Source organism: Acanthochromis polyacanthus, chromosome 21 (assembly GCF_021347895.1).
Source record: "Acanthochromis polyacanthus isolate Apoly-LR-REF ecotype Palm Island chromosome 21, KAUST_Apoly_ChrSc, whole genome shotgun sequence".
In the NCBI taxonomy this organism is placed as follows: Eukaryota; Metazoa; Chordata; class Actinopteri; family Pomacentridae; genus Acanthochromis; species Acanthochromis polyacanthus.
Window position 1 is genome coordinate 3,286,182 of NC_067133.1, and position 14,493 is coordinate 3,300,674.

Below are 14,493 nucleotides of genomic sequence, written 5' to 3' on the forward strand. Positions count from 1 at the left end.
GGATTTTGCATTATGCGAACCCTTTAACTTGGTCTCCTTGTTTCCGTGTTCATGCTGTATCCATTTAAACGTTATGAATCTCAGGCTCTGCCGAAGGGTTTGTGATCTCATGGACTGTCTGAGTCATGCTCGCTTAGATTGTTCCAGAGCGTCATTCGAGAGTCACCACCAAGCACAAGCGTATGTCATTCTGAAATAAATGGTTAAATCTGAGTAAGTGTCCTTTCTGAATTATACAATGCTGGACAGATGATTTTATGTCAAATTATATTTCAGGTGTAAATTAATCAAATAAAAAGAAATGCAGTAAGCCAGGGCACAGGACTGTTCATGGGTGGCTATGAGCAAATGAGTTTTGGACAGAAAATGTGGTTTTGCTGTATTTTTAACCTCTTAAGACCCGAGCTTTGGTTGGGCTTGAATTTTACATTTCTTCTAGTTATTTGGGATAAGGAGTTAGAAATAAATATAACAATCGGATAATATTTAATACCTGATTGTTATGTTTATAGTATTATATTATATTTACGTTGTTATTGTTATTTTATTATTAGAATTATTCTTGATCCGTATTATCATTATTATTGTCATTATTATTAATAATAATAATAATATGCTCTTTAAAAAAAAGATGCCCACATATGTGGACGCCAGGTACAAGGAGGTTAATAATCATTTAGAATAGAATAGAATAGAATAGAATAGAATAGAATAGAATAGAATAGAATAGAATAGAATGTGCTTTCTTGTCATTACACAGTGTACAATGAGATTGGAGAGCTTCTCCTTTTCAGTACAAACATAGCAGAAGGTGCAAGATAAAAGTCTTACAAATCTTAAAGGCAGTACAAACAGTCTCTGTTTAGAAATATACAATATAAATGTCACAAATGATAAATATCTTTTAAACTATATGAGAATTTTAAAAAAGGAGATTTATGCCAAACTGTTATAAATCAAAGCTCAATTCTACAACTTCCACACATGTATTTAACTTTTATTATGACTGCTGCTGTATTTTTTTCCAGTTTCCATCATGTTTCTTTCTGGTGATACATTCAACAGTGCATCCAGTCCTATTTCAGCTTCATTTTCTGACCTGAAGCAGTTTCCTCACCGTTACTCTGTTGGAGCTGTGTCGCTGTCTGTGGTGCTGATTCGGCTCAAACATTCACACATATACATGCAGGACATTAAAGCAGGTTCCTCCACAGCCAGAGCTGTAGATAGAACAGCCTGTGAAGAGTTCTCCTGGTTGTGTCTTCTGCAGGAGGCTGGATGTTCCTCCATTCATCCGAGGAGAGCCTCTCCGCTGTGCGTAGGAGGAGGAGGGGCGAGAGGGAATCCCAGGAAGGGGTTACAAATATCGCGTTGCTGCTGTCCAGTATCCACTTCATAGGAAGTGAAGGTGGAGGAGCCACGGCTTGATGAATGAAACGGACCAGAGTGTGAACTTAACGTGTTTCTGAAGAGGGAAAAGGAGGAAAAGGACGCGCTCTCTCAGCCCCGGTGATGTTTACGAGACCGGACAGGCTCCTCCGCGGCAAATCAGCGACAATGTCAGTCCGACCGCGGAGCTGAAGGGATGAAGCGCGTCTCAGCTTCCACTACACGGCGCAGTAATGTGTAAAATAATCGCCTGGTTGTTTTCTCCAGCGCTGAGCTCTGAACTCGGTGTCCTTTGTGACCAAATGTGGCCGGAAGCTCACGTTTCTGCGTGAGGTTCTTGAGAAGAACTTGGGTTCCGCGTTTGATCCCACATGGACATTGTGTTCGCTGTGACTGTGGAGGCCCTCCGTGGATCAGCTGGACAGCTTCAAAGCGCACAGATCTTTGGCAAGATGTCAAGGATGCTCCGGACCGCAGAGACAGCAGCATGACTGTTAGGACACAGGTGGAGCTGAGGGAACCACTGCTTCTTTAAACACATATTTAAAAAAAAAACCCAGAAAGAATGGGACTGCTTGTCATGTGTATGTTTTCTTCTTCGACGTGACACCGGACTCTGCGTGTGACTGTGCACCTTTTTTTGGCTCCCAGTGCGCCAGGACGCTGCGGTTCGGGTGTGAACTGGATGCCGCAGCCCTGCTGGGTCCAAACCCAGATTAGAGAAGGGTTGTTTAAGAGAGCGGTAACCCCCAGCAGGAGCTCTTCATTAAACCATGGATGACTCGGGGATAATACGGCGCAGGAGGCTGCAGGTGAGCTGGATCGGGCTGGAGTTTATGTTCCTTCCTCTGTAAATCTTCCCCATTGTTTCCAGGTAGAGGCCACACAGTCAGACAGCATCTCATGACACCAAGAGACTCGTTAATTTCAACTCCATCGTATTTACAGCTCTTAAATGGTCACTGAAAACCAGTTAAAGTAAAGAACATTGCTGTGTTTTCATACAATGCAGCTTTACACTATCTGTTATAAGTTATTTGACCTTTAAAACATCATATCTTGACACTGGAAACCATTAGAGAAGGTGCAGTCATCATATATTACTGTCAAAAATGACCCTTGTGACTCATGCATAATTCAGTTATTTATCTCTCGGGCCTAATTTATTATTCCTCTCGTTCTTTTATGTCTAATTGCAGCATTTATTAGCATGTCACTTAATTATGATGCTTTAAGCTTCCAACAAATACATGTTCTCCTCTTTGCTGTCATGTTCAGCTTCCATCACTGTGAGGCGGATCCTATTTATTAGGTGTTTACAGCCTATACAGTGTCTTTAATGAATTGTTGGTAACAAATGGCCTCTCGTGCATGCTGATCTGACATGTTCAAATGACTGTGCTCATCCATTATGAAGCAGCCTGCTTAACCACGGGTCATCCAGGCCCCCCCCCCCCCCTCCCCTCCACTCCTCCCTCCATCTTTGTATGATTCAGTCAAGTGAACAGAGCGGGGATGAGCTGCCTGCAGGCCGGCCAGGACCGGGCCTCGGTTTGTGCACACTCCACGTGCATTTCAGTTTCTCTCATCCATTCAGTTTGCGTTTATTTTCCAGGAATTGTCATAGAGTGCTGGGAAATTGCACCTCCTTACTGCTCGGAGGCAAACTGACCCCTATCACTGTGAAAAGACAGAGAGAGAGAGAGAGAGAGAGAGAGAGAGAGAGAGGGTATAAAGGAATCAAGGGAGGATTAGTAGCGAGGTGTGCTGATGGTTTCATGTCTCATCATCCTCGCCGCTCAGCTCACTGCTCTGCTGCTGTGATGTATGACAGGAGCTGCAAGGGAATTAATCATTGCAGAGTCACACTCACAAAGTTGCTGGCATTTTATAGATAAAGGCGGGCCAGCCGGATGATTTAGTGACTGTGTGTGAGGGAGAAAGAGAGAGAGACTTGGAGTTTCAGTGCGTTTCAGCTCATCCACACGACTTTTATGTCCATGTGTTATCTTTACGGCCGTGCGTGTGTCTATGAATCGGTGTGTTGACGTGTGATTGGCTCTGCTTGTCCTGTTCAACCGCCTCGACGCTCCCCTGGGTCTCATCATCCCAACCGTCACTCCCTCTTTCCCACACACACACACACACACACAAAATCATTCTCTCAGCACCATATGGTGACACACCCTGCTCCCCGGCGGTTGGGGTCAGGGGTCACACCCATGATGCATTGCTTCAACATGACTAGCACGGAATGAACATGATCTCTGTCGCTCTTTGTGCCGGCTTCCAGTTTGTGACACGGCAGTTTTTCATTCGGCTGTATGCAGAAATTAGCTAGAAACAATGATAATATTAGTAGGATTGTTTGAAATGGCTCTGAAATATCAGTTTTTACTAAAATAGTAACTGTAGTGCAAATTTTAGGGGCCGATCCACATGTTTTACTGATACTTGATATTAGAAATCAAGGACTTGATGACTGACATTTGGAACATATATTTGCAGTTAAATTGAAAATCTTGGTGTTAACACAAACACCTTTATTCATATATGTTTGCATATGTTTAAACTAAAGGACAACCTTTCTACATTTACCCCTCATTGTTAATAGAGGGGGATTACTTTAGGTGTAATCAGATAGAGCTGTGAGTGGGACTCCTACTACTAGAGACACTACACAGATAGAGGTAGCTCCATCAAAGCTGCACATTTTTCAGTTTATCTCATCAGTAATCTGTAAAAAAAAGAAATACAACAGTACAGATAAAAATGGCAGATATTGGATCTGATAATGGGTTAGGCAAATAATTGTTTGATTGCTTGCAAATTTTTGAGGATAAAAGCATTTTGTGGAAACAACCTCTGTACTGATGCTTTCCATGATGCCTCGCCCCACCCCTCGGCTCCATCAGCCCCTCTGCCTTTTCCATCTGTCAGACCCGTATCAGTGAGTCAGGCCCTGCTATGGATGATTTCTGGTCCGAGCAATGTCTCTTGGCAGCGTGACACTCCTTGATTGATCCCCGTTGTTCGTTTCCAGGCCAGCTCCGGTCCATTTTTCTTCACGGTGTGTCTGCAGTATAATTGGACTGGCCGGTGCATCCTGACGGAGCAGCAGCGTGCTTTATAGGCATGCAGCTCGGCTAATGTCATTTCATTATTACAGGGGCTGCTTTATTTCTTTCCTTCAGCCAATATGACTTGAAGGACACAACAGCAGAGGAGCTTTTATGGGTGGGACCTACTGATTGTGCACCAGGAGACAGGATTCACCGTCCTTTCAGGTCTCAGTTGGTTTATTGCCTGCACCAGAATGCTCGCCCCTGACTGAGTTCACTTCCTGGAAAACAGCAGAATCCCTGACAATTATGACAAGGATTTAAATTTTCAACACGCTCCTCTTTGCGACATATTCTTTGCAGAGGGCTGACTGGATTTACAACAGTGACTCAAACCATGAAGCGATTGCAAAAACAAGCCTCTGGAGTGTGCACAGCCCCCCACACAATCACATTATTATATGCATTCACACCATAAAGAAGGCTATTTGTTGTCAAAGTGAACATGCTTTGACATAAATAGGCTGTGTGCAGGTTAGATATTAAAAAGCCCAGAATTAATTCATGTTTGTCAGCATTTGAAGTGATCTTCACCCTCCTGTTGTCCTCATTTATGGGCACCAAAACATATTGCTGCCTTGTCTGAAAAAAATCCAAAAATTCAGCAAAAAAATTATCCAAATTTCTGAAAATTTGCAAAACCTTCAGGAAGAAAATTCCAATAATTCCTTAAAAGTTTCCCTTAAAAGTTTTATTTAAAAAAAAAATCCCCCAAATTCGACAAAAAATTCTTGTGAATATTTTCAAAAAATTAGTAAAAATATTCCAAAAAAAATCCTAAAAAACATCTAAAATGATTACATGTATATCAGTAAAACCTCTACTATTTTATTTAAGAACATTTAGAAAAAAATCAACCAAAATCCATCAAAATTTGCTGTTCCTAAAGAAACATTTTTAACATTTATTTTTTTCCTCCAAAAAATGTTCAAAGATTTCCCAAAAATGTTGAAAATGTGGACATCAGAAGTTTCACTGTGAAAACATGCTTTTCCCCCCACATGTTTAAACTTTAAAACGGGTCAATTTTGACCCACAGGACGACATGAGGGTTAAAACAGAATGCTTGTAAATAAAACACAGACATAACAAAACAGGGGCACAATTAGCCTCAAGTGAGAGCTTGTGAATATTCATAAATGTTTGCACAGTCTCCCCACTTCTACACAAACACTGGAACACACATTCTGCTGTCAGTGTGACAGGCTGGGACTAAAGGGGATCAGACGTTCATTTATAAGCTCAAACTTGAGCTTCCTCCCCCAGAGGACGCAGCTAAACCTGGATAAAAGGAGCAGTCGTTCCTGTCAGATATAAATAAATATAGCGTGGAATTGGGCGCCTTTCTAATCTGTGATCGGTGGGCATGTCATGTTTGTGACGGAGCCTCCCATCTGTTGTCAGTCACACTCCAACACCGACTTCATTAGCGGGACTCGGAGCATTTAGTCTGAACCCGGCAAAGCATCAGACGTGTTTTTTAAAGCAGTCTTTGTGCATGCAGTGACGTGGGAAACACAGCCATGCAATGAGCAGCACGCATGGTGTTCTGACAAACTAATTACACCACTGGAGAATTAGAGTCGCAGGCTTCGGAATATGCTGTAGGAGCAGGTTATGCAGAGAAGATCATGTCGCCTCGATGATATATTATTCTTTACTTTGTGGAAAAGATGAAACTATGAGTCACAGCGAAGCTCCAAGTTGATTTAGAAGCAGACTGATGAGCTCATTTCCTGGCACGGTGACCACCGATGGAGTCTAGGTTGGAATTAGGACTGAAGTTGTCACTTGTGACCTTTTTGCAAATTAAAAAGCAATTGAGGATTATGAGGGGAATTCAGGCAGATACTGTGTGATAGTGAAGAAATATCAATCTGTAAGTGAGGGTGACAGAGGACTCCTTTAATGGAATTCTTACTGGGTTAATGAGGGCCACGTCATTTGAGGATTTAATAATCGAGCTAACGCAGCACAGGGGTAATATTCAATGCACAGTTTGGACTCTTAGTGATTATTCTGTATTTTTTTATTGTGAGGAAGCTCAAACCAGGGAAAGACATCACATGAGGAAGATGGAAGCATTCTAATCATGAAGCCTGTTTATTCTCTCAGACATCAATAGATGGCTGCACTTTGGTTAGCATGCCAGCTGGTTCCGTTTATTGTCTAGACATGACTGGACAAAGGAGTTATAGTCGGCACTGCTCCTCTGTCAGATTCAGATTTATTTTTTAAGCCTTATGCACAAATAAACTAATTATGGAAAACATCTGATCTCTATATGAATGCAGCACAAAGATGCTGTATGAGCTTTTACTGAGAGCCTATTCAATGTAAACTGTACAGTGTAGAGCCCCAGTGTTTCTAAGCTTTGGTTTAGGATTAACCAATTAATCATTAATGTGTTAACAACTTGTATGAAAATGCCAAACATTTGCTGGTTCCAGTTCATCTCAGGTAGCACATCACTATGCAAGAAGCCGGTCTGAGCAACGCAGGGTTCGATGTTTGGCCCGAGGACATTGACATGTGGAGGTGGGGATCGACATGGCAACCTTGTAATTATCGAACCATCTCCTGAGCCACAGCTGCCCTGTCGACCTTTAAGGTCTAAAAATGGGTACAAAATTTGGGGTTTTCTAGAATGCTCTAACATTTGAAGTGCCGCTGTAATGCTACATTTGTGTGTTAGTCCACATTGGTATTAAAACCTAGACCATAAAATAATCACAAAAAACTTCTTTTGGTTTTTTTGTGGGTTATACCACTCTGCTTCTAACCTCTCAGTTGTCCTTTAATAAAGCATAATGTTTGTTTTCTAAACTATGGTCCCACTTAAAGCACAACAGATGATGGAACAGTGTATGTTTTCAGGCTTGTGACTGACAGACTGATATGTGTGAGAAGTCTTTTAGTTATTGATGGTGACAGCATTTGTTTAAGGTGTTTTAAAGCATCAGATCTGACATTTGATGCAAACCAACTGGTGACATCATGGTGGCTAGCTTCATCTTCTTACTGACACTTTAACTCTTAAAAAACTGATTATATTGTTGTTTTCTGATGAGAGTTTTTTGCTCTAAGAACATGTTAAGCTGGGCTTGTGAGCTCAGTATTTCTTAAATCCTGGCTGCAGTTTTGCCACAGCAGAAATGTACAGTGAACACTAAACAGACTGTTAATGTGGTTTGGTTTACGCTGGATTGAATAGCGGCTCTGTAGCAGCTCTACGTGTCAAATGTGGTCTGGCCTTGTTTATGCAGTTAATCCCTCCTCATCACTAAGAGGCCTTTCTTGATGCCTCCTGCTCTTGTAAGTCATCTTCTCAACTCTGACAACTCAGGGTCAATTAGCCAGATCAATGAAGGACAAAGTGAGGAGGGATCAATGCTTTGACTGTTCAGTCGTCCTTGTAAAAAGGGATTTGTCTCTGTTGCTATGTAAACCCTCGGGACCGAACAGCCATGCAGTCTGCCTCGCTTAACCCTCATATCGTCCTGCGGGTCATAATTGACCCGTTTAAAAGTTTGAAAATGTGGAAAAATATATATATTTTCACAGTGAAACTTCTGATGTCCACATTTTCAGCATTTTTGGGAAATTTTTGAACATTTTTTGGTGGAAAAAAAGAAATGTTAAAAATGTTTCTTTTTGCTATTTTGCTGGATTTTGGTTGATTTTTTTGTGAATGTTCTTAAAGAAACTATTAGAAGTTTTACTGATATATATGTAATCACTTTAGATATTTTTAAGATTTTTTTTGGAAGATATTTACTCATATTTTGAAAATATTTCCAAGAATTTTCTTGCCAAATTTTTTTTAAAAATAAACCTTTTAAGGGAAACTTTTAAAGAATAATTGGAATTTTCTTCCTTAAGATTTTGCATCTTTGGGGGATTTTTCCTGCAGAATTTTTGGATTTTTTTTCAGACACTGAAACAATTTTTTTTAGTGCCTGTAAATGAGGACGATAGGAGGGTTAAGAGAAAATGAGTTTACTATTTTCAGTTTTGCTCATCAGGTGAGAGTTTGCCGCTCTGTTCGGTACCAGTTATCTGTGTCACAGACTTAACCTTGCAGATGGTGACTGACAACATAAATACACTCTGCTTTGTTGGGGGTTTGTCCTTGTGTTACCGAGCTTTCAGGCGGTATATAAAATACCTGGTGTTTCAGCAGATATCAGTAGCCGCGAGTCTGCACACACACACACACACACACACACACACACACACACACACACACACACACACACACACACACACACACACACACACACACACACACACACACACACACACACACACACACACAGACACGATCTTTATCTGAAAGTTAAACTAATAATTGCATTGACTGAGGTTAGCGGGAGGTCAACGCGATGCTAACAGCACCTTAACAACATTACCCTGCATGTGACAGGGGAAGGTGTGAAGCGGCTAACGCATTAATTGCATCTGTTACTATTTACTGGCTCCCATCTGAGACTCGAGCAGCACTGACCGTATGATGCACGCACGCACGCACGCGCACACACACGCACACATCACACATCACACATGGAGCTGAAGACCAGAATACTGGGGCTCAAGGCTAAGGCTGCAGGCATAATCCTCCTCCAACCACCCACCTCTCACCCTCCACTCAGCTCTTGTTTACACCCTCCCTGTCCGGCTCTATCTCAGTGTGCAGGGTTTGTACAGAGCCAGGCTGTGCTGGCATGAGATCTGGCTCTGCTTGTACTGTTTCCATTTGGTGCAGTGAGTGTCTGCTGCTGTTTTCAGGACAGTGTTCCCGCTCCATCTGGACGCAGGACATTAGTGTGGAGGGTGGTTAGGAATTAGCGGACCAACTGCTTTGAAAACAAACAGATACAAACACACAAACGCTCCATTGTCATATTGTTGCGCCACTGTAGCTTATTATTTTTAGAAATTCTCCAGGATCTCAGACCCCAAAGAGGCCTTCAAAAAGCCCCGTGATCACAGAGGAGCAAGTCGTGTTAAACCTGACTCCTGAGCAGCAATTATAATGCAATCATGGTTCAATCCTCCTAACAAGGCATAGCGGGCCTGTTAGCCAATTTTCTTTTTCCAGGGTGGCCGGGGAAAGGTCATTAATATTCATGAGGAAATTGCTACCTGATTGGCATTAGAATGAGAATGTGAGGAACAGCTCTGGCCAATAAATGATAGTGATACATGCCAGTGAACGACCCTCATCAATGGCAAGAATATTATTCAGTAGAATATTTGTGTGTACAGAAAAGTATGAGGGTCAATATATAATGGTGGGACTTTTCTAACATAGTTGACAGGTATAATAGTTGACATTTTTGCTGTTTCCACGCCTAAAATCAATATTTCTTTAATTATAACCAAGCACCATGTGGCATATTTACAGAAAGATTCTTCAAAATGATATACTGAGTGAAATTAAAATTGAAAGTTATTTCTAAAGATATTGTAGGTGTTTTTGTAATGGGTAATTTAGTGGAATGGGATTTCTCAGATACAGATACAATTTGTTATTTTCCACATAAAATTTGATATATTGCAAAAAAGAAATATCTGTCATAATTATCTCAACTTAATAAAAAGAAAACAAACAAAACAATTTTTAAATAAGCTCATTTTGTATTGTTTAGCTAATTAGAAGGTGGTTGTTATTAAAATGGGAAGGTTATTTAGTTGACATTTTAGTGATATCCAGTCATTTAAAAACAAAAAAACAAAAGTGATTGTTTCTATAATAGCTAATTATGGAATTTGTAAAGACATGATCATAATGAATGTAAAAAACATTAGAACCAGCCAGTTCAGTTCACATTATGGCTGTTGTTGTAAATGAATTCAGCTGTGTTTGTGAGAAATTGTGTTTTTTATCTCTCTCTTTGGCATTGCAGACCGGTCTGAACACTGCAATACCCACGAGCCTCCGCTGCCTTTGGAAAGAGCAGCACAAACCTAATCAGAGTAGAAGCAGGTTTAAAATGTTTCATCGTTAAAGCCTTGGTGCTTTAAAGTGAGCTGATTCAAGCTGCATGTTGGGTGTTGAGTTTTCTTTAGAACTGTAATCTTTAGCTTCCATAAACTCAGCAGCACCTGAAGTGTAACTTTAATTGGAGTTCATGTCTAGCTCTTTATGTATGTTTTAAGTATGTGTGCTCTTACTATAGACTTGGGAGGTTTCCTGTGTTTTTAGTAAAATCTGGTTATATTAATGGTAAGAGAAAGGGTGATCTCAAAGTGCTCATCAGGGAAGCTCCCTACATTTTAGAGTGTAATATCTTCTGTCTTTCGTAATGTGAAGGTGTTTCATTGCATTTTTGTCCCTGATCTCTTCTTTTTCTCTTTCTCTTTGTGTTTCTACCAGAAGGACTTGCCACTGCCTCGAAAGAACAGCAGGTGAGTGTTACCTTCGTTTACCATCACTTCTTCTTTCCTCCTCCCTCCCTCTCTTTGCCTTTTCTCTCCTCTCTGGGGAGAGCCTGGGTCTCTCCATGAAGAAAAACAATCAGCTGCCGTGCATCTGGCTGTTGGCTCATCAGCAAGGCCTCTCCTCCCGAGCTTACATCAGGCTTGCGGGGCTTTCTGGAATTTCTCATCAGCATGATTTTTGCGTTCTGTCTGGGAGCTCTGAGGAGGCTTCAGCAGTGCTCGTGGTGTGGAGTGTGTAGTCCTTGCGTGAAGGAGGAGGAGGCCTCCTGGAGTGCTGCTGGAGTGTGTCGGAGTCTGATTAAAGCCGGCTGGGAGCTCTGGATGCTGTCCATGGTGCTGAAAGCCATTCTGCTTTTTTTCCCCCCAGTTGCTCACTTTCTCATTCTTTATCTCCACTCTTCTCTCCCCATTGCTGAGTTATTAATCCATTTGTGTTCCCCCTCAGACTTTCAGGTCTCCTTAACGGCCGATCCTTCTTTCCTTAATCTTTTCTTGGTTCTCTTTTATCTCCCTCTGACACTCAAACCTTGTTTTGGTTGTTAAAAATTTTAATTCCAAGACAACATGGTGCAGCTACAGAAGGAGTACTTGTACTTTAGGTACAGTCAGCGATCCTTATCTAGTACACTTCATGTCAAATTCAGTGAAGGTCTTTTCACTGTTTGCTCCCTGGCTGTTCTGTGTCTCCCCTGGAAAAAGTTTTCTGTTAGTACACAGCCTGTAAACAGGAAGCAAAGTGGCTCAGACTGATCCACACAACACTACTTGAGTGTGTCTGGCATGTTAATTAAGAGCAAACTTTCAGCTTTTTCTCAGTTTATTGTATTTTTTTATTCACCAACAATTCTAAAATGTGCTTCTTTGGTTCTGATGTTGCTGCCTCTCTTTTTCTGTAGAGTGTCAAACACTCTCTGAACGGTTGCATTTCATTAATAACTGCCATCTGACACTGAAGAATAAAAGTTGAAAAGTTCTCTTAGTTAAACATGTAAAACATAAAGCTAAATATCAACAACTTTCTACAGAAAAGGCGGACTTTACCTTTAAAATGGCTATGTGCATCTTTCCCGCTTCTTGTTTCCATGGCCTGCAACTTTAATGCTCAAATTCAGCTTCACTCTATCAATTTCAGCTAATAAAAATAGATAGACAGCATTCTTTAGCTCAACTTCCAACAACAAACAAAGGTAGAGGCTAAGTGGTGAACTATATAGCTCAGTGCAGCCAAGGAACCAAATATTTCTCTCAAAATGTGGTGGAGACCAAAAATGGAACAAAAAATGAATGAATATTGGACTTATCGTCTCTTGGGTGGCCACAAAAAAGGAAAATATTACATTATAATTTCTGGATGTATGTAAGCAACAGATCTAGGATAAAGTTTTTATGAGGTCCTAAGTCACTAGCTATTTCAACTGTCCTCAAGCAGTCTTAGAAACCAGCTAATGCTAATCATCACAGATATTTCTTTTGTTATTGTCTTGAAAAGACTGGAAGACTCCAAGGCTTTCTGAGTTATTTAATATAAAGTAGTGTGTGAGTCACGTGTGGATTCATGGCATGTCAACAGGTTTAGTACAATATCTTTATAAATAGCTTTCAGTTTCAGTTTTACTCAATTGTACATATAATATTTAGAAGAATCTTTGTGTAAAAATGCCATGTGGTGTTTGGTTATAGGCGGCCATGTTGATTTCAGGCATGAAAACAGCAAAAATGTCAACTATGATACAAAAAGTCCCAAAATTACATATTGACCCACAACAATAAGAGAGCTAGCTTCTAAAAGTGCTTCATTGTGATGTCTTTGCTGCACTAAATGATAATAAATCCCTGTGTGAGTGTCTGTTTCTGTTTGTGGTCACAGCTCACTACCTCCTCTCTTGCACCATTTCCATCTCCCTGTCCTATCACCTCCTCTACACTGCCCCCCCCCCCCCCCCTTCCCAAGTCATCACGGGTAATCAAACATGAAATGAAGCCGTAGACCAACTCTGTTTGTGTCCAGTCTGAGTGCTCCTATCCATCTCACTGCTGTCTTTCCCTTTTCCCCACAACCTCCTAATTTCACCGTCTCTCTCTTTCACCCTTCTCTCCTGAGACAGTTCCCATTTGGATTCAGTATGTCTCCTTCACATCACATCCCCGTCTTCCTCTGTAGGACACTATCAGTCCACCATCCATTATAGATGAGCTCAGTGGAGTTGGCTTCACATCCAATCTGCCTACTGCATCCATTCATGGGTAAACCCAGTCATTCACGGTTTGTGTGTGCGTGCCTGTGTGGCATACATCATCGTTAGCTAAGCTTTGGTGCTGCTCAAAATGTTTTTCGCTCTTATGTAACCGTCCACATGACCTTGTCCTTTAGTCATTTCTTCACTCACTTCTAAGACAAACTAACCTCCCTTTCCTCTTCCCGTCGTTCATTCATGGTGTAAATAGCCTGCAGTATGAAAGCTTTTAGCGCCACATCAGGTTCTTTCAATGCTGAGAGGGAAAACACAAAGCAGAAGCACAAGTAAGTCCCGAAATTACAATGACCCACAATTCCCTGTCGCCTTTAGTTGTTCCTTTTCTAAAAGACAGACACACCCTTCCACCCTTCCTCCCTCCATCCCTCCTCTCTGTTGCACTCTCGCTCCCCTCTCTTTATCTTTCTCCTTTGGTTGTCGGGCACACAGAAGCCAGAGCACATCTAAAGGTTGCAGGAGCTGAAGTATGCGTTGCGTTGCGATGACATTTTGCCAGAGACCTGCTGCTTTCTGACTGCTCTCCCTCACCGACCAGCTACTGCTGCTTCTGTCTGCTGTTGCTCTGAGCTACACCTAGAAACCCGCCGAGCAACATGTTCCGACGCACTAAAAGGTACACCGAGAGGCTGGAGACAGAGTAGTGGTTGCTTGTTTTCTGTGATGTGGGAAGTGGTAGGACCTGGCTTTCTGTTACTTCTGTTTTTTATGCTTCAGTCTTCCAGTCTCTGATCGTTTGTTCTACTTTTTGTCTCAACGTGTGCTGCATTCAATATAAATTACAAGCAACTGAGTGTGAGGTGTGAGTGAGATAGTGTGTGCATAATATAACTTTTAATAGATGCTGGTTTTATTCTCTTGTATCTTTTTCTGTGATTTACAAACTGCTGGTGCTGTCATGCTAAATATGTGATCTCTCAAGTGATGTCAAAAGATGCAGGATGAAAATATGAAGCAGCTTTGAGTGATATGTAGCCAAATTCATTTTATGCTGCACCATTTAAGATTATCTATCCCTGTTTCAAGTTAATCTTTACACATATGACCACTCTTTAGCCACAGGGGCAGCGTGTTTGAACATGAAATTTAGTGCAGGCAATCATCGTCTTCAGAGGATGAGTCCTACTGACTTAAGTCATCACGGGAAGGTCAAGGTCTGCAATTTTCCAGTGCAGTGGTTTCCATTTCAGCTCCAAACAGCGCTGACTTAAGCGAAGTCTATTTATCAGATTGGAGACAGCTCAGTCTGGAGCCACAGAAGCCTTTATCCATCTTTTTGACATATG

The 14,493-nt window shown here is 41.4% G+C and overlaps 1 protein-coding gene across 3 annotated transcripts in view; it reads left to right on the top strand.

Moving 5' to 3' along the window:
- Positions 1 to 1,151: 1,151 nt before the first annotated feature.
- The window catches only part of LOC110948905 (microtubule-associated serine/threonine-protein kinase 1-like), a 57,894-nt gene continuing 44,552 nt past the window's right edge, over positions 1,152 to 14,493 (top strand). The window contains exons 1-2 of one of the 3 annotated variants that reach the window (XM_022190665.2): positions 1,152 to 2,201; positions 10,891 to 10,922. In XM_022190665.2, coding sequence (XP_022046357.1) covers positions 2,163 to 2,201; positions 10,891 to 10,922 — 71 coding nt within the window. In that variant the 5' untranslated portion in view covers positions 1,152 to 2,162. Of the gene's footprint in view, positions 2,202 to 10,890; positions 10,923 to 13,662; positions 13,824 to 14,493 lie in introns of those variants that run through there. The other 2 variants (XM_022190666.2, XM_051940901.1) reach the window with 2 other exon arrangements.